Below are 20,778 nucleotides of genomic sequence, written 5' to 3'. Positions count from 1 at the left end.
ACTTTCTCGATCGTGTCGGCAGACCGGCTTGTGCGAGTCCGAGGTTGTTTCAGTTCGTTGTCACACGATGTTCTGCCTTCCTTAAACTGTCGCACCCACGAACGCACCTTCGACACATCCACAACTCCATCATCACATGTGTCCTTCAACTGTCGATGAATTTCAATTGGTTTCACACCACGCAAATTCAGAAAACGAATGATTGCACGCTGTTCAAGTAAGGAAAACGTCGCCATATTAAGTATTTAAAACAGTTCTCATTCTTGCCGCTGGCAGCAAAATTCCATCTGTCGTACGGTTTTGCCATCTCTGGGACATATTGACAATGAACGCGGCCTCATTTTAAAACAATGCGCATGTTTCTATCTCTTTCCAGTCCAGAGAAAAAAAATCAGAGGCCTTAGAACTTGAATGCACCTCATACGACGCGTCGCACTCAAAACTATGGCTGTGCACTATGCGCAACTGTTGTTGATATTTCTCATGGTGTGTGGTTTATGAAGTCAGTCACTATCATATGTAAGTTTACATTGCATTAAGAGTTATTTTCTTTTTGAAACTAAATGCAGACAACCTCAGATTCAGTTCTATTATCAGCAGCATGCTACACGCGTGAGTTTTTCTTGTCTGCACTAACCGTTTCATTCATGAAACGTTTGTAACTGCTTTTGTTTGTATACAGTCGAACAATTGCCGTGTGTTCTGACGAGCAGTGAATGTGAAATTCGATGTCGTACTGATACTGCTAAAGTGTTTTGTGTCCAGATGTCACCAGCTAGGAGATACTCTTACTTCAAAACGATTTGTCTCTGCTACAAATTTTGATGAAAGAATACGAAATACATCAGCTGTAATAAGTAGACATGCAATGGCTATCTATGTTGTAAGTGGGACTAGTAATGTATCTTTGCAGGACGGCACAATCTAAGGTTGTATGTAAGCCATAATGTGAGCTCGTGTACGCATTTCCCTTTACACGTACAATTCTACTTTATTGTTCCATCTTCATCGTTATCTTCGGTGGTAAGTTATTCTGAAACATAATAAAACAAACTCATCTCCTTCTGCACTATTCAGCAATCCATTTTAGAGCAGTGTCTACTGAAAGTGAGTTGCTTAATACTCTACTTTCATTGATAGAAGTGTCACACTTTTCTATACCGTAACTGTCCAAGTCGATGATCTGGCTTAATTCATGAGATTGAAAGGAATCGATTCCGTTATTACCACTTGTTCACTAAACGAGAATGGTATCCTTTGTCAGATCTAGTAGAAAATTATAAATCAGCGTTGAGGATCTGAAGAGTTGAATATGTATCCCACATTCCTTTTATCTTTGGGGTGTAGACTCCATCATAGGAATAATTGTGAGTCAAACGTGAAAGGCATTAAGGGAACTTCTGCAGCCTTAATATCTGCAGCACGAGCTCAATAATTCTGGAAGATTCGAAACAAGAATGGGCATTTGGTCTCTGTTTGAAAGAGCAGTTGATCAATCAACAAAAATAACTGAGAAACATAATGATATCTTTGGGAAACGCAGTACGGTGGATAGTACCAGCAAAGCTTAGGCACCTGTTAATGTGAGATATACTGTTCTTGTTCTAAATGGGCACTCCATTCAGTGGCACATACAGAGGGGAACGTGTGGCAGCACTTCACTCAGTGATGTATACAGAGTGTAGTGTGTGGCAGCACTTTATACAGTGGCATGTACAGAATGTAACGTGTGGCAGCACTTCATTCAGCAACACATACAGAGTGTAGCATGTGGCAGCACTTCATTCAGTGGCACGTACAGAGTGTAGTGTGTGGCAGCACTTCATTCAGTGGCATGTTCGGAGTGTAGTGTGTGGCAGCACTTGATTCAGCGGCTCGTATAGAGTATAGTGTGTGGCAGCACTTCATTCAGTGGCATGTACAGAATGGAACGTGTCAGCACCTAATTTAGCGACACATACAGATTGTATCATGTCTCAGCACTTCCTTCAGTATCATGTACAGAGTGGAACATGTGGTAGCACTTCATTCAGTGACATGTACAGAGTGTAATGTGTGGCAGCACTTCGTTCAGCGACATGTACAGAGTGAAATGTGTGGCAGCACTTCATTCAGTGACACGTACAGAGTTCAACGTGTGGCAGCACTTCATTCAGTGGCACATGCAGAGTGTAGGGTGCCTCAGAACTTCCTTCAGTGGCACGTACAGAGTGTAACGGCGGCCATGGCGTGCCAAACCACACAGGTGCTGGATGTGCGGGTCGCGTGTGAGCCGAGGCTTGGCTGGCCTGTCTCAGCTTTGCTCGGTCCTTCTTGGAAGTACTTGGTACAGCGTGACTTTTCATTTAGTATTGCAGCGTGGTATTTTTTGGTCGGAAGGAATCTCTACACTTCGCTGGTATCGTGGTATCAGCGCTGTTTACCTATCGCTATTTGTTCATGGTGTGAAGGGTGTTCACATGTCCAGTGGCTGTTTGCGCCAAAAGAGGCAATATAGAGGTGTACCGTCACAAGCCTTTAGAAATGAATGAGAATGACAGAGTGGAGAATTCTTAATATCTATCATCAGTATCTATCATACAGTCGCATAATCGATGGGTACCACAAGTTTGCTATGAAACGATATAACAATACAATGAAAGAAAAAGCAATTACAACATCTAGAGATGGAATGGATTGCTCTGTATGTAAAGAAGCACGTTGCATTACATTTGCAAACGTAGAGCATGTGAAGAGATTGCTGGTAGGGACAGAAAAATTTCTGAAGTTGCACGCATAGTTGCACTGTAACTTCTGACAGTTCTTGATGGAAGTGAAATGGGATTATGGAGAGTTTACATATAACTGCAAAGTGCGCTCCTGAAACGATTTTTCCATTTAAAACCGATTGATGTCGATTTCATGAATAAAAAAGGAATGCAGAAATGAAAATTAGAACATTTGGAATGGGTTTCAGACATTGCATTTTTAGTGGACGTGATTGAACACTGCCAACAGTAAGACACTGCAAGGTGAGAAACAACTTATTTCTGATGTGATGGGGATGCATCTAGAAAGAAACTCACATGTAGAAGGGACAAATTCAGGCAATCACAGTGCATTTCCCTGTGCTCCCTGACGTTAAAGAAAACGTGAGATTCGAAGAATCCCTTGTGACCTTGAAGGAATTACAAGAGTAGTTTTGTAACGTTCTGAGGACACTGCCAAGTAACATGTATTTTCGACTTCATTTCGAGACTGTTTGATGTTTGACCTGAAACTATCCTTGTGCATTTGCAGATGCAGCTGATTGATCTGCGACGTAATTTCCATTATAAAGACAATTCCTTTACGTTAAAACTGTCCACGTCATCTACACTGTTTTGCCGGCCGAGGTGGCCGAGCGGTTCTAGGCGCCACAGTCTGTAACCGCGCGACCGCTACGGTCGCAGGTTCGAATCCTGCCTCGGGCATGGATGTGTGTGATGTCCTTAGGTTAGTTAGATTTAAGTAGTTCTAAGTTCTAGAGGACTGATGACCTTCGAAGTTAAGTATCATAGTGCTCAGAGCCATTGTTTTCCTCAGGTAGTTCTTCCACATCTCCATAATGAGGTTGCAGAAGTGATAAAATATTTCGATCAAAATACTGAGTATGTGTGTGAAAGACCATATTTCGATTACGAAACTAGATAAATCATTGTTATGTGCCTGCATGTGCTGTGCCGGCATTTTATACCAGATAAAAATTACACAATGCTCAGCACGCCAAAAATAATTGAATAATACTCAAAATTCGTTTTCTTTATGATGTATGTTGTTGAGAAATGTGTAATGTAAAACTAAGTTATATGCAGTGTACTGCATTGCCATTTAAATGTGGTGCATTCACAGTTCTCCACTTTTTCCTCTCCTCACGATCAGACAGCGTGCCGTGGTGGTGATGGAAGTGTGCAAGCCAGGCTGAGCATATGCTACTCATGCCAGGCCATGACCCATGAACCAAATTTTTTGATACCCCTGGTGTAAAGTATGGTAGCACTTTAGTCAGTGGGTCATAAAAAGCGCTATGTGTGGCAGAACTTCACTCAGTGACACATACAGAGTGTAGGTGTGGTAGCACTTCACTCAGAGGCACATACAGAGTATATGGTGTGGTAGCACTTCAGTCATAAGCACATATGGAGTGTTAGGTGTGGCAGAACTTCACTCAGAGACACATACAAAGTGTAAGGTGTGGTAGCAGTTCAATCAGAGGCACATTCAGAATGTAAGGTATGGTAGAATTCACTCAGAGGACATACAGAGTGTAAGGTATGGTAGCACTTCACTGAAAGGAACATACAGAACGTAAAGTGTGGTAGCACTTTAGTCAAAGGCATGTACAGAGCGTAAGGCGTGGTAGCACTTCACTCACAGAGTGTAACATGCGGTAACAACTCATTCAGTGACAGTTATAGAGTATAACGTGTCATGGGGTACCAGTTACACTTACAGTGAGGCGACAAAAGTCATAACGATATGCACATATACAGATGGATGTAGTACTGCGTACACAAGGTATAAAAGGGCAGTTCAGTGGCAGGGCTGTCAAATGGTTCAAATGGCACTGAGCACTATGGGACTTGACATATGTGGTCATCAGTCCCCTAGAACTTAGAACTACTTAAACCTAACTAACCTAAGGACATCACACACATCCACGCCCGAGGCAGGATTCGAACCTGCGACCGTAGCGGTCATGCGGTTCCAGACTGTAGCGCCTAGAACCGCTCGGCCACACCGGCCGGCGGCAGGGCTGTCCATGTACTTAGGTGATTCATTGAAATTGTTTCAAATGTGATTGCGGTTGCCGAACAGGAGTTAACAGACTTTGAACGTAACATGGTAGTTGTAGCTAGATGCATGGGACAGCCCATTTCGGAAAAATGAAATAACTATTCTGTCATTCACATTATGAAGAGTGTGCCAAGCAGACCAAATTCCTGGCTTTAGCTCTCACCATTGCAGCTCAGTGGCCAACGGCTTTCACTTAACGACCGAGAGCAGCGGGATTTGGATAGAGTTATCAGTTCTAACAGACAAGCAGTACTACATGAAATAACCTCAAGCGCCATTGCTAAAAGTACATCGCTTGCAGTGCCCATTTTGTGCTTGTGAGCAGTGGAAAATCGTGACTGATCAGCTGAGTCCCTGTTACAGTGCGACCGCTACAGTCGCAGGTTCGAATCCTGCCTCAGGCATGGATGTGTGTGACGTCCTTAGGTTAGTTAGGTTTAAGTAGTACTAAGTTCTAGGGGACTGATGACCTTAGAAGTTACGTCCCATAGTGCTCAGAGCCATTTGAGACATTTTGAACGCTGTTGCAGTTGGTAAGAGCTAGTGGTAGGGTACGAGTGTGATGCGGACCCCATCCAAATTGACAACATCACACTGTGTAAGCTGACGTTGGGTCAATAATTATATGGGCTGTCTTTACATGGAACAGATTGGATCCTCTGGTCCAACTGAAATGATCATTGACTGGATATGGTTATGTTCAGTTACTCAGGGACCATTTGCAGTCATTCGTGGAGTTTTCCAAATAACGATGGCACTTGAATGGATGACAATGCACCATATCATCGGCCACAGCTGTTCGTGACTGGCTGAAGAAACTTCTACACAATTCAAGGGAATGATTTGCCATTCAGATCAGCCAACGTGAATTGGATCTACATCTACATCTACATCCATACTCCGCAAGCTACCTGACGGTGTGTGGCGGAGGGTACCTGGAGTACCTCTATCGGTTCTCCCTTATATTCCAGTCTCGTATTGTTCGTGGAAAGAAAGATCGCCTGTATGCCTCTGCGTGGGCTCCGATCTCTCTGATTTTATCCTCATGCTCTCTTCCCGAAATGTACGTACGAGGGGGCAATATACTGCTTGACTCCTCAGTGAAGGTATGTTCTCGAAACCTCAACAAAAGCCCGTACCGAGCTACTGAGCGTCTCCCCTGCAGAGTCTTCCACTGGACTTTATCTATCATCTCCGTAACGCTTTCGAGATTACTGAATGATCCTGTAACGAAGCACCTTGCTCTCCGTTGGATCTTTTCCATCTTTTCTATCAACCTATTTGGTACGGATCCCACACCGGTGAGCAGTATTAAAGCAGTGGGCGAACAAGTGTACTGTAACCTACTTCCTTTGTTTTCGGACTGCATTTCCTTAGGATTTCTCCAATGAATCTCAGTCTGGCATCGCTTACTGACGATTAATTTTATATGGTCATTCCATTTTAAATCACTCCTAATGCCCACTCCCAGATAATTTATGGAATTAACTGCTTCCAGCTGCTGACCTGCTATATTGTAGCTAAATGATAAAGGATCTTTCTTTCTATGTATTCGCAGCACATTACACTTGTCTACCTTGAGATTCAGTTGTGTTTATCTAACGTAATCGGGACGTCTATCTGTGCACAACATTCTAAACAGGCACCACTTTCGCAGTTGGTGGTGGTGTGGTCTTCAGTCCAAAGACTGGTTTGAAGCAGCTCTCCATGCTACTCTGTCCTGTGCAAGGTTCTTAATCTCCCAGTACCTACTCCAACCTACTTCCTTCTGAATCTGTTTAGTGTATTCATCTCTTGGTCTCCCTCTACGATTTTTACCCTCCACGCATCCCTCCAATACTGAATTGGTGATCCCTTGATGCCTCGGAATATGTCCAACCAACCGATCCCTTCTTCTAGTCAAGTTGTGCCACAAATTTCTCTTCTCTCCAATTCTATTCAATACCTCCTCATTAGTTATGCAATCTACCCATCTAATCTTCAGCATTCTTCTGTAGCACCACATTTCGAAAACTTCTATTCTCTTCTGGTCCAAACTATTTATCGTCCACGTTTCACTTCCATACGTGGCTACACTCCATACAAATACTTTCAGAAATAACTTCCTGACACTTCAATCTATACTCGATGTTAACAAATTTCTCTTCTTCAGGAACGCTTTCCTTGCCATTGACAGTCTACATTTTATATCCTCTCTACTTCGACCATCATCAGTTATTTTGCTCCCCAAATAGCAAAACTTATTTACTACTTTAAGCGTCTCAATTTCTAATCTAATTCCCGCTACATCATCCGATTTGATTTGAGTACATTCAGTTATCCTCGTTTTGCTTTTGTTGATGTTCATCTTATATCCTCCTTTCAAGACACTGTCCATTACGTTCAGCTGCTCTTCCAGGTCCTTTGCTGTCTCTGACAGAATTACAATGTCACCGGCGAACCTCAAAGTTTTTATTTCTTCTCCATGGATTTTAATTCCAACTCCGAATTTTTCTTTTGTTTCCTTTATTGCTCGCTCAATATACAGATTGAAAAACATCGAGGATAGGCAACAACCCTGTTTCACTCCCTTCCCAACCACTACTTCCTTTTCATGCCCTTCGACTTTTATAACTGCCATCTGGTTTCTGTACAAATTGTAAATAGCTTTCCTCTCCCTGTATTTCACCCCTGCCACCTTTAGAATTTGAAAGAGAGTATTCCAGTCAACATTGTCTAAATCTTTCTCTAAGTCTACAAAAGCTAGGAACGTAGGTTTGCCTTTCCTTAATCTATTTTCTAAGATAAGTCGTAGGGTCAGTATTGCCTCACGTGTTCCAACATTTCTACGGAGTCCAAACTGATCTTCCCCGAGGTCGGCTTCTACCAGTTTTTCCATTCGACTGTAAAGAATTCGTGTTAGTATTTTGCAGCCGTGGCCTATTAAACTGATTGTTCAGTAATTTTCACATCTGTGAACACCTGCTTTCTTTGGGATTGGAATTATTATATTCTTCTTGAAGTCTGAGGGTATTTCGCCTGTCTCATAAATCTTGCTCACCAGATGGTAGAATTTTGTTAGGCCTGGCTCTCCGAAGACTGTCAGTTCTAATGGAATGTTGTCTACTCCCGGGGCCTTGTTTCGACTTAGGTCTTTCAGTGCTCTGTCAAACTCTTCATCTCCCTTCTATAGACCCTCTATATATTCCTTCCACCTTTCTGCTTTCCATTCTTTACTTAACACTAGGTTTCCATCCGATCTCTTTATATTCATGCAAGTTATTCTCTTTTCTCCAAAGGTGTCTCTAATTTTCCTGTAGGCGGTATCTATCTTACCCCTATTTATAAGCGCCTCTACATCCTTACATTTGCCCTCTAGCCATCCCTGGTTAGCCATTTTGCGCTTCCTGTCGATCTCATTTTTGAGACGTTTGTATTCCTTTGTGCCTGCTTCATTTAGTGCATTTTTATATTTTCTCCTTTCATCGTTTCAATTCAATATCTCTTCTGTTACGCAAGGATTTCTATTATCCCTCGTCTTTTTACGTACTTGATCCTTTGCTGCCTTCACTACTTGATCCCTCAAAGCTACCCATTCTTCTTGTACTGTATTTTTTTCCTCCATTCCTGTCAATTGTTCCCTTATGCTCTCCCTGAAACTCTGTACAACCTCTGGTTCTCTCAGTTTATCCAGGTCTCATCTCCTCAAATTCCTACCTTTTTGCAGTTTCATCAGTTTTAATCTACAGTTCATAACCAATAGATTGTGGTCAGAGTCCACATCTGCCCCTGGACCTTTTTTATACAGGCAGCATGGCTGAATACTTTTGCAAGGGACTTCCAACAACTTGTTAAGTTCACTCCACATCGAGTTGCTGCACTATGCCGTACAAAAGGAGGTTCAACACGATGTTAGGATCTATCGCATGACTTGGGTGTCCTCAGTGTATAAGACTAGTGGAGCGTTCGCTACTGCTACCTTCCGTCCCTACTTCCTGGACGTAACTAAGACGGTGCTGCCACTTTCAGCAGGTAGCCACTTCCATTTTCCGAGCAATACAATGGCTGGTTTGTTCCTGTGTGCAGGTTCGACCGTCTGGCGGCGGAGCACCACTGCCTGCGCATCAAGCTGCTGGGGGACTGCTACTACTGCGTGTCCGGCCTGCCAGAGCCCCGGCCCGACCACGCCCACTGCTGCGTCGAGATGGGCCTCGACATGATCGACGCCATCGCGTAAGTACCCTCCACCACCTACTTACCTCGTGTACTCCCACATGTGATATATTTCTAATGGGCATCGATCTGGACAAATAGGGCCAGGGATTTCAGCAAGCTGCGCCAGCTACACAGAGCGAGGTCACTCAAACCTGTCGATCTGCCAATTGCTGACCTGTCGCACACCGCTGTGGCTCCTGCAGCGTTGGAATGAGCGGACACTCCCAGCCGAGTTGACTGACGGATCACAGGCAAACACTTCACTGCACAAGTGGACGTCTCTGTCCGCAGTGCTGATGCACGTGTCTACCAGTTGGGATACTCAAGAGTGTGTTCCTCCTAGGTCCTAGGCACCTAACAGAAGACCATAAAGAGCAACGAAGGGCCGTTTGCGCGGAACTGCTTGCCCATTGCGAAGCTCATTGCGACCATTTTTGTCCGATCATCGTCAGTCCATGGACTGGCGCCTCACCACCTCTCCTTCAAAGAAAAAGTTCAAAGCTGATTTAAAGCCATGGTGACAGTCTTCTGGGAGTCTCAAGAGTGCAGTGTCTGCTTTCATGGTGCAATGACCAACTCTGAAGGGCGTCGTGCTGTCTCCAGTAAACTGAAGGAACGACTTTAGTGTGTTCACCGCCCCAAAAATGCAAACGAGCTTGTGCTTCTCCATGACGACGCAAGGCCTCGCATTAAGTCTGTGCACCCGAGAGGAGCTCACGAAACTTCGCTGGACTGTTCTTTCTCATCGACCTTACAGCCCAGATTCCGCATCTTCTGACTTCCATCCGTTAGGCCAAATGAAGGATGCACGCCGTGGGAAGCAGCACGTTGATGCTGGGGAGGCTACTGGTACTGCAAAGTGCTGTTGGCGACCAGTAGATTGGTACCACACAGGCATGCAGGCCTCCCAAAAAGGGAGCGTAAGACCGTCGCACTAACCGGAGGTTGTGTGTTAAAAAATAGTGTTTTGTTACCAAATGAGTGTGTAATAATACGGTGTACTGGAATCTATAATAAAACCAAACTGCTTCTAGAAAAAAATTAGTTACATTACTTATTGAACGCTCCTTGTAAAAGGTAAAGGTACACTACTGGCCATTAAAATTGCTACACCAAGAAGAAATACAGATAATAAACTGATATTCATTGGGCAAATATAGTATACTAGAACTGACATGTGATTACATTTTCACGCAATTTGGGTGCATAGACCCTGAGAAATCAGTACCCAGGACAACCACTTCTGGCCCTAATAACGGCCTTGATACACCTCGGAATGGCCTGTACACGTACAGCTGCCCGTGCAGCTTCAACACGATACCACAGTTCATCAACAGTAGTGACTGGCGTATTGTGACGAGCCAGTTGCTCGGCCACCATTGACCAAACGTTTTCAATTGGTGAGAGATAAGGAGAATGTGCTGGCCAGGGCAGCAGTCGAACATTTTCTCTATCCAGAAAGGCCTGTACAGGACCTCCAACATGTGGTCGTGCATTATCCTGCTGAAATGTAGGGTTTCGCAGGGATCGAATGGAGGGTAGAGCCACGGGTCGTAACACATCTGAAATGTAACGTCCACTGTTCAAAGTGCCATCAATGCGAACAAGAGGTGACCGAGACGTGTAACCAATGGCACCCCATACCATCACGCCGGGTGATACTCCAGTATGGCGATGAAGAATACACGCTTCCAATGTGCGTTCACCGCGATGTCGCCAAACTCGGTTGCGACCATCGTGATGCTGTAAACAGAACCTGGATTCATCCGAAAAAATGACGTTTTGCCATTCCTGCACGCAGTTTCGTCGTTGCGCACATCATCGCAGGCGCTCCTGTCTGTGATGCTGCGTCAAGGGTAACCACAGCCACGGTCTCCGAGCTGATAGTCCGTGCTGCTGCAAACGTCGTCTAACTGTTCGTGCAGATGGTGGTTGTGTTGCAAACGTCCCCATCTGTTGAGTCAGGGATTGAGACGTGGCCGCACGATCCGTTACAGCCGTGCGGATAAGATGCCTGTCATCTCGACTGCTAGTGATAGGAGGCCATTGGGATCCAGCACAGCGTTCCATATTACTCTCCTGAACCCACCGATTCCATATTCTGCTAACAGTCATTGGATCTCGACCAACGCGAGCAGCAATGTCTCGATACGATAAACCGCAAACGCGATAGACTACAATCCGACCTTTATCAAAGTCGGAAACGTGATGGTATGCATTTCTCCTCCTTACACGAGGCATCATAACAACGTTTCATCAGGCAACGCCGGTCAACTGCTGTTTGTGTACGAGAAATCGGTTGGAAACTGTCATCATGTCAGCACGTTGTAGGTGTCGCCACCGTCGCCAAACTTTTGTGAATGCTCTGAAAAGCTAATCATTTGAGTATCACAGCATCTTCTTCCTGTCGGCTAAATTTCGCGTCTGTAGTACGTCATCCTCGTGGTGTAGCAATTTTAATGGCCAGTAGTGTAGATATTTGAATTCGTTTTAAGGAATGGCGATGTTCATTGAAGAGCCATGCACTTTCAGTAACAAATTGAAGGGTCTTCACTGACAATGAAATGAAATGGTTGTAGGTACATTAAACGTAGGGTCTTCTGTGTGTGTGTGGGCGGGGGGGGGGGGGGATGGAAGACAGAAGGACGGGTGTAAATAAAATATATATGCCGTTGATTGATATCTATGGAAATGAAGATAGATTTTTGGGGAGGATTGTGGGAAGACATAAAGCCAGGACGAATTTGGAGGGTGGACAGGCCTGCAATGACAGGAGGAGATGGGATGCAGAGAGATGGAGATGGAGTGCAATGTATACACATTTAATGTGTGATTGTTACTGCCACATATTAAAGAGCATCTGAAACACTAAAGTCTTTTGGGATATGTAACATCTGTACTATCACTCCATATCATAAAAGATAAACACCCTGTTGCGTGCCTCACACCTTATGACTGTATCATAACATACACACATCAACAAAAATTTTGCGTCACTCCATTAGATCGTGGATGTGTGAAGCTATTGTCTGTTCCTGTACCAGCAGGAAAGTCACCCCTAACGTTGGTTGCAAACATACACACAGTTACCATAAGCGTGACCTATGCGTTTAACACCACACTCAAATCAATTGCACCATTTTAGTCGACACTGAAGCACCAGTAGGGTCATACTAGACACGTCTGTGGAACAGTAGAAGACCATCCATCATGCCATGAAGGACATTAGCAGTCAGTGATCGGGTCCACATAATCACCTTGCACAGAAGGCTTGTCAACTGGCGAAACTGCTCGACATGTGCACTGTGGATAGAGTAATGTGGTGCCAACATGGAATCGGTTCCAATTAGTGTTGAGGACTTGCACTGCACAGGCCCCATATTTTCGACAATTGCACAGGATGATCGATACTTACGACTTTTGAGTCAAAGGAACCGCATCAGTTTGTTAAGAGACAACTGCATGTCGCAAACCTCAATTTCCAAAGACCATGGCGAGGACTACATCGTACACCACAACACCGTTAGAGATGGGCAAGAAATCATGCACAACAGACGCCCCAGGATTAGCGTTGGGTGTTGTTTATGGGCCATACTCGGATCTGTTTGTATCCCAATAATCCCAGATAACGTGTTCACAGACCTGGTACTATTGAACTCCTCCAACACTGTGTCCCACCTATGCTACAAGGTGGTGGTGGAGTGACACCTAGATTGGCACTACGTGGGGCTACCGTATGCCTCTCATGGTTGTTGAGGCACCATCACTGATCGACAGTACAGGGATGAGATTCTGCAGCTGATAGTTTGACAGTATCACCAACATTTTGGCAACAATGTCGTCCTGATCGACGACAACTCGCATGGCTGCTGTGCTGTTCTTGTGAACGCGTTCCTTCAACATTATAGTATCACCAGAATGGAGTGCCCTGCCTATTCCCTGAACGTGAATCCAATCGAGCATGTGTGGGATCGACCGAAACGAGCTATTTTGGGGCGTCGACAGCTACTATGTAATCTGTGCGACTTACACAGACTCGACATTGAATAATGGGCCAATTTGTACCAGGACAAGCTTGATGATCTCATCGATAATATGCCACTACGGAGTCAAGCCTGAATCTGAGCAAGGGGACATTCCATTGACGGAAAAAAAACCCTATAGAAAGCAGGTTTTTTTTTTTTTTTTTTTTTTTTTTTGGCAAACTGCAAATGAATATATACAGGGTGAGTCAGAGGGAAAGGTACATGCTTTGAGGGGTGATGGTATGAGTGATTCTGAACAAAGAAACTTCATACGGACGTGTGCCCTGTTCCGAATGGTTTCCGTGATAGACCACATTTAATATCACTTTTGTAAGTTTTTCTTGAACAACTCGAAAACTGCACCGTCCAGCAAAAACGTGTCGCAGTACAAAATGAAACTATATTAAATTTCCTATAAAAATGGTCATTTTCATTTTTTTCTCTAGAACTAATGGTATGTGTGAAGAGGGCGCGAGAATACTGAAAAACTCGCTCGACACGCGTGAGCTGTAGCTTACGTAGTTTTTGTAGGCAAATTTGAGGTAGTTTCTCAACTCGACAGACGACAAGTGTCCCGTATCAAACTGTTCGTCTCAACTTGCTACCTCAATACGCTACCTCAAATTGGCCTACAAAATCTACGTAAGCTACAGTGCATGGGCGTCCAGCGAGTTTTTCAATATTCTCGCGCTCTCTTCGCGCAGACCATTAGTTATAGAGGAAAAAGTGATAAGGATCTTTTTTGTAGGAAATTTAATATAGTTTAATTTTCTACTGCGACGCGTTTTCGCTGGACGGTGCGGTTTTCGAGTTATTCAAGGAAAACTTACAAAAGTGATATTAAATCTGTTCTATTTCGGAAACCTTTGGGAATTGGAGATACGTCCACATGAAGTTTTTTGTTCATGATCACTAATCCTATCACCCGTCAAAGCATGTACCTTTCCTCCTGACTCACCCTGTATATTGTCATATGCTAAAGGACAGTACAAATAGTGTGCTGTTTTTGCTATTTTTATGTAATGTAACTGTTGTATGAATGGCATAATGTTAGTGCAGCTCTGTATGTATGTTGTTTATGTTTTACATTTTTCAGTTACAGTCAGACGCGACTACAAAACAAGAAATTAATTACCCCATGTAATTATTGAAGAGCGTTTGCGACGAAAAGGAGTGGGCCTAAGATTCAACCTTGTGGGACACCACTAACATAAATTTCCGCTAACGACAAATCTATGCCTGGTCCATAGTATCTATACTACGCAGCACAGTGGTACTGATTACTTTTGTCATTCGCGATGTAAACCATTAATTCCTTTACACGTTTATTACGCAGAATCTCGTGCCCACAGGCTGGTGCGCGAGGTGATGGGCGTGAACGTGAACATGCGCGTCGGCATCCACACGGGCCGCGTGCACTGCGGCGTGCTGGGCCTGCGCAAGTGGCAGTTCGACGTCTGGTCCAACGACGTCACGCTGGCGAACTACATGGAGAGCGGCGGCCTGCCGGGGTAAGTGGGCTGCGGAACCCAGCATAGCGTCCAGGCCTGCGATGCAGTCCCCTGAAGGCGTCTTCCACCCTCGACGTTTCGGTCTCCTCTGCCAAGGCCCTCTTCAGAAAAGTTCTTGTGTCGTCAGAGGCTGAATACTGAACTGCCCTTGGACACCAATAGACCAGGCAGAGGAATTGAAATTGCTACATGTACATACTCCGCTCCGCAAGCCACTGTTTACTGCTTAGCAGAGGGTACACCATACCCGTGTTATTCATTTTCTTTCCTATTCCATTAACGTACCGAGCAACTGTCTATATTCGTGCGTACGCACCCTAATCTCTCTTATCTTACTTTTTTAAACCCTACACGAAAGTAGTAGCCCATTTCAACAACAGATAATTTCTTTTAGAATGATATTCCTGTTGAAATGATAATAGCTACAGTACTAAAAACACACCGAAGAGCCAAAGAAACTCGTGTAGGGTCTGTTACTGTCCTTCAAAGTAGTGACCAGCGTTGTGCAGAACCCGTTGCCAGCAATGTGGAAGGCGTAGTATACAGTTAGCAGAGCCTGTTGTGTTGATTGTGCGAATGGAGCGGTCTACTGCCTGTCGAATCTCTGGAACAGTTCTGAAGCGAATGCCACGAAGTGGTTCCTTCTCCTTCGGAATCGAATCAAAATCACAAGAACTTAAGTCCGGGGAGTTCGGTGGATGGTACAGTACTTTCCAGTCCCATCGACCAAACAAAGCAGCCGCACATTGTCGTGCAAAATGATGGGTGGATTGCGCAGTAAGTGTCGCCGCTTCTTTCGCAAAGCTGGTCGTAGGTGATGCTCCAAAAACGAACAGAAATACTGTGCACTGACGGTGTGCTGTGGAGGAACGTAATGCGTTACGGTAACACCATCACAGTCGTACACGGGAATCACTATAACTTTAGACCGCTCCATTCGCACCATAAACAGAAAAGCCTCAGGTAACGGGTATACTACGCCTTCCACATCGCTGGCAACGGGTTGTACACAACGCTGGTGGCTACTTTGAAGGACAGTAACAGGTGCAAACACGTGACTCTGTTGTATCGGCTATGAATAAACAGTTGCCACTATTTAAATGCCAACTCTCGCACTAAAAATCAGTGGGAGAAAACGGAGACAGTGGAAAAGAGACATACACAGTGAGTGGCAGTGAGAGAAGATGCTGAGTACTTGTATGAAAGGTTCACTAAAAGAGAGACAGCATAATATGATTTAGAATGTTCTGTGTTGGAAAACTGCTAATATGTTTGCTTGACATAACTTTTTGGTGAGGAAAGCCGAATCAAGATAGAGACACATGCTTTTCTGTTGTTATTGTTGTTCTGGTCGTCGCTCCTGAGACGTGTTTGATGCAGCTCTCCATGCTACTCTATCCTGTGCAAGGTTCTTCATCTCCCAGTACCTTCTGCAGCCTACATACTTCTGAATATGCTTAGTGAATTCATCTCTTGGTCTCCCTCTACGATTTTTACCCTCCATGCTGCCTTCCAATGCTAAATTTGTGAGCCCTTGATGCCTCAGAACATGTCCTACCAACCGGTCCCTTCTTCTTGTCAAGTTGTGCCACAAACTCCTCGTGTCCCCAATTCTATTCAATACCTCCTCATTAGTTATGTGATCCATCCATCTAATCTTCAGCTTTCTTCTGTAGCACCACCTTTCGAAAGCTTCTATTCTCTTCTTGTCCAAACTATTTATCTTCCATGTTTCACTTCCATACATGGCTACACTCCATACAAATACTTTCAGAAATGACTTCCTGACACTTAAATCTATACTCGATGTTAACAAATTTCTCTTCTTCAGAAACGCTTTCCTTGCCATTGCCAGTCTACATTTTATATCCTCTTTACTTTGACCATCATCAGTTATTTTGCTCCCCAAACAGCAAGACTCACTTACTACTTTAAGTGTCTCATTTTATAATCTAATTCCGTCAGCATTACCCGACGTAATTCGACTACATTCCATTATCCTCGTTTTGCTTTTGTTGATGTTCATCTTATATCCTCCTTTCAAGACACCGTCCATTCCGTTAAACTGTTCTTCCAGGTCCTTTGCTGTCTCTGACAGAATTACAATCGGTGAACCTCAAAGTTTTTATTTCTTCTCCATGGATTTTAATACCTACTCCGAGTTTTTCTTTTGTTTCCTTCACTGCTTGTTCAATATACAGATTGAATAACATCGGGGAGAGGCTACAACCCTGTCTCACACCCTTCCCAACCACTCCTTCCCTTTCATGCCCCTCAACTCTTATAACTGCCATCTGGTTTCTGTACAAATTGTAAATAACCTTTCGCTCCCTGTATTTTACCCCTACCACCTTCAGAATTTGAAAGAGAGTATTCCAGTCAACATTGTCGAAATCTTTCTCTATATAAATGCTAGAAAAGTAGTTTTGCCTTTCCTTAATCTTTCTTCTAAGATGAGTCGTAAGATCAGTATTGCCTCACGTGTTCCAACATTTCTACGGAATCCAAAGTGATCTTCCCCGAGGTCGGCTTCTACCAGTTTTTCCATTCGTCTGTAAAGAATTCGCGTTAGTATTTTGCAGCTGTGACTTATTAAACTGATTGTTCGGTAATTTTCACATCTGTCAACACCTGCTTTCTTGGGAATTGGAATTATTATATTCTTCTTCTAGCCTGAGGATATTTCGCCTGTCTCATACATCTTGCTCACCAGATGGTAGAGTTTTATCAGGACTGGCTCTCCCAAGGCCGTCAGTAGTTCTAATGAAATGTTGTCTACTCCCAGGGCTTTGTTTCGACTCAGGTCTTTGAGTGCTCTTTCAAACTCTTCACGCAGTACCGTATCTCCCATTCCATCTTCATCTACCTCCCCTTCCAGTTCCATAATATTGTCGTCAAGTACATCGCCCTTGTATAAACCCTCTATATACTCCTTCCACCTTTCTGCCTTCCCTTCTTTGCTTAGAACTGGGTTTCCATTTGAGCTCTTGATATTCATACAAGTCGTTCTCTTTTCTCCAAAGGTCTCTTTAATTTTCCTGTAGGCAGTATCCATGTTACCCCTAGTGATATGTGCCTCTACATCCTTACATTTGTCCTCTAGCCATCCCTATCGATCTCATTTTTCAGACTTTTGTATTCCTTTTTGCCTGCTTTATTTAATGCATTTTTGTATTTTCTCCTTACATCAATTAAATTCAGTATCTCTTCTGTTACCCAAGGATTTCTATTACCCCTCGTCTTTTTACCTACTTGATCCTCTGCTACCTTCACTATTTCGTCTCTCAAAGCTACCCATTCTTCTTCTACTGTGTTTCTTTCCCCCATTCCTGTCAATTGTTCCCCTATGCTCTCCCTGAAACTCTTTACAACCTCTGGTTTAGTCAGTTTATCCAGGTCCCATTTCCTTAAATTTCCACCTTTTTGCAGTTTCTTCAATTTTAATCTACAATTCATAACCAATAGGTTGTGGTCAGATTCCTTCCTAAATCTCTGTCTTACCAGTATATAATCTTTATGATACCTTCTGTTACAGTCTTTTAAAGAGGATATTCGCCTTTCTTGTGCTCCGAGAGGATCAATTTTTCGCCGTTTCTAAATAATTTTATTATATGACTTGCTGAAGATGTTCACTGCTAATCACGCAATTAGATATTATCGGGTTGTTCCTCTTTGTTGTGTGCATTATCTTACATTTACCCACATTTAAAGGGATCTGCTATACTGTACATTATCCCAAGTGGAACTGTCCAAGTGGATCTACAGTTCCATACGGTTGTTCAACAACGAACCTTTTCTGTTTATAATGGCATAATCATAGAACAACCTTACGTGCTGCTGGCTCTACTTGGTAAATCACTTGCATACAGTGCGCACATCAGAGGTCCTACGACGATTTCTTGGGGCCAGCCAATAACATATTTACAAAGATACTCCATAGGATTGTTGTGTGATAAAGAAGTCAGAGGAGAAATATAATGCGACCACACAGTTCAGAATTTTTTGCCATCAGTGAGAACGGCTATGAAAACCTGCAGACTTACACTGACGTACCAAAAATTAAGGGATACAGGTATGCACGTATAGAAATGGCTGTAGCACCACGTACACAAGTTATAAAGGGGCAATGCGTTGGCGAAGCCGTCGTTTCGTGTGGTGGTTCGTGTGAAAAGGTTACCAACGTGATAATGACCGCACGACGTTAATTAATAGACTTTGAACGATGAGTGACTGTCATAGATAGACGCATGGGACATTCCATTTCGAAAATCATTAGAAACTTCAATATCCCAAGTGGTACAGTCTCAACAGTGTGTCGCGGATACCAAATTTCAGGCATTACCTCTCACCATGGACAACTCAGCGGCCTACGGCCTTCACTTAGCGACCGAGAGCAGTGGCGTTTACGTAGAGTTGTCAGTACTAACAGACAAGTACACTGCGTGAAATAACCGCTGAAATCACTGTGGGACGTACGGCGATCTTATCCGTTAGGACAGTCTGGTGAAAGTTGACGTAACTGGTCTGTGACAGCAGACGACCGACGCGACTGCCTTTGCTGACAGCACGACGTGGGCTGCAGCGCCGCTCCTGGCTTTGTGACCACATCGGCTGGACCCTGGATGACTGGAAAACCGTGACCTGGTCATATGAGTCTCGATTCCGGTTGGTAAGAGCTGATGGTAGGGTCTGAGTGTGGCGCAGACCTCACCGAGCCGTGAACCCAAGATGTCAGAAGGCACTGTGCAGGCTGGTGGTGGCTTCATAATGGTGTCGGCTGTGTTTACGTGGATTGGACTGGGTCCTCTGGTCCAGCTGAAACTATCATTGATTGGAAACTGTTGTGCTCGGTTATTTGCAGCAATGCCTGGACTTCGTGATTCCAAACAACAATGTCATGTCACTGGGCCACAGTTGTTCGAGATTGCTTTCAAGGTCATTCTGGACAATTTGAGCGAGCGTTTTGGTAACTGAGAACATCTAACATGAATCCCATCGAAGATTTATGTGACATAATGGAGACGCCAGTTCGTTATCGACGATGGTCACATGGACTGAACGTGGGTGTTGCGCGAAACCTCCGGTACTGCTGTGGTCCAGGCTCAGCCACTGTCATACCAGAGGGACAGTACTGTACATTATGTGAAAGACAATTGAAATGGAAAATTCCAATAATTTCCAAAACTCGTTTTTACTCTCATTAAAACTGTTCACCATGCCCATCTGGTGAGTTCTCTTGTGAGCTTTCAATTATTGAAACCTACACTGTCAAAGATCTTATATCTCGACCTGCAAATGGGTGTTCATCCCTCATAGTGTACCTCCTTGAGAACGCATTCCCAGCTGTATGTCCACATGACGTTTTTGCTTCTTATAGTCTCAACGATCGTTTCCTGCAGTCCATTTGGCTAAATCGCCCTGTATTCCGTGTCAGTACCGGACACTTTCTTGTGATAAGATGAAGCTGTTTACGTAGCAGTGCCTCCCGCTACGCCCATGGTCTTCAATAAAAAATGATTTTTTCCCCAGTTGAACCACCCGATAAGCTGTCACACAGAGATGAATTCTGCTCGTCCCTTTGTCCACCACGCATGAAAGCTTTCTCTGAATTATTATTTTCTTGACGTAGTACACGTCAAATTAAAAAAAAAGTGCTAGCAGCTATTTTTGTTATCTAGGATATTTCAGAAGATATAGTAAACATTATGGGAGATGGTTTCAAAGATTAATTCGAGTAAAACATTTCATATAACATTTGTCTGACTTTCATTGATTACAGGGGTACACCCAGTTATAGCGATAAGTTTTCGCTTCACTTGTTGGTACTCAGTTTACTATAGATCTAGCGACTGATTATCATTTTTGAATTTCAAGTGGCGAAGTTGTGCTTCAGTTTACACAATTGAATATTTCGCCTGTGCTATGTCGCCCAATTATACTGTTTACTTTAAACATGAGACATGTCTTTATAAATCCTGTGTATAGCGACATGGAAGTCATGTACGGGTATTGAAGTGGAAACGCTGCTTACGGTGCTTGTAGAGAATACATTAGACAATTTCCTAACAGCAGAGTATCAGCTCGAACAGTGTCGATGAACGTCGTCCTTTCAGAACCGCACTTAAAAATTTTACTTGTACAAGAATATGGCGGACATTATGTACTTCACTTGCAAAGCATTCAACACCTTCGAGAAGGGGATAAAGGTAGACGATTGGCACTCAGTCGCTGGC

General features: G+C 43.8%; 1 protein-coding gene across 1 annotated transcript in view; it reads left to right on the top strand.

Annotated features, from left to right (window-relative positions):
* Positions 1 to 20,778, top strand: part of LOC124719778 (adenylate cyclase type 5-like) — a 597,816-nt gene that overhangs the window by 319,911 nt on the left and 257,127 nt on the right. The window contains exons 4-5 of the mRNA XM_047244976.1: positions 8,881 to 9,027; positions 14,387 to 14,545. Of these exons, the coding sequence (XP_047100932.1) occupies positions 8,881 to 9,027; positions 14,387 to 14,545 (306 nt within the window). The remainder of the gene's footprint in view (positions 1 to 8,880; positions 9,028 to 14,386; positions 14,546 to 20,778) is intronic.

The sequence above is a fragment of the Schistocerca piceifrons genome, chromosome 11, assembly GCF_021461385.2.
Source record: "Schistocerca piceifrons isolate TAMUIC-IGC-003096 chromosome 11, iqSchPice1.1, whole genome shotgun sequence".
NCBI classification, from domain to species: Eukaryota; Metazoa; Arthropoda; class Insecta; order Orthoptera; family Acrididae; genus Schistocerca; species Schistocerca piceifrons.
The sequence above is the reverse complement of the archived record's forward strand: the minus strand, read 5'-3'. Positions and strand labels throughout refer to the sequence as shown.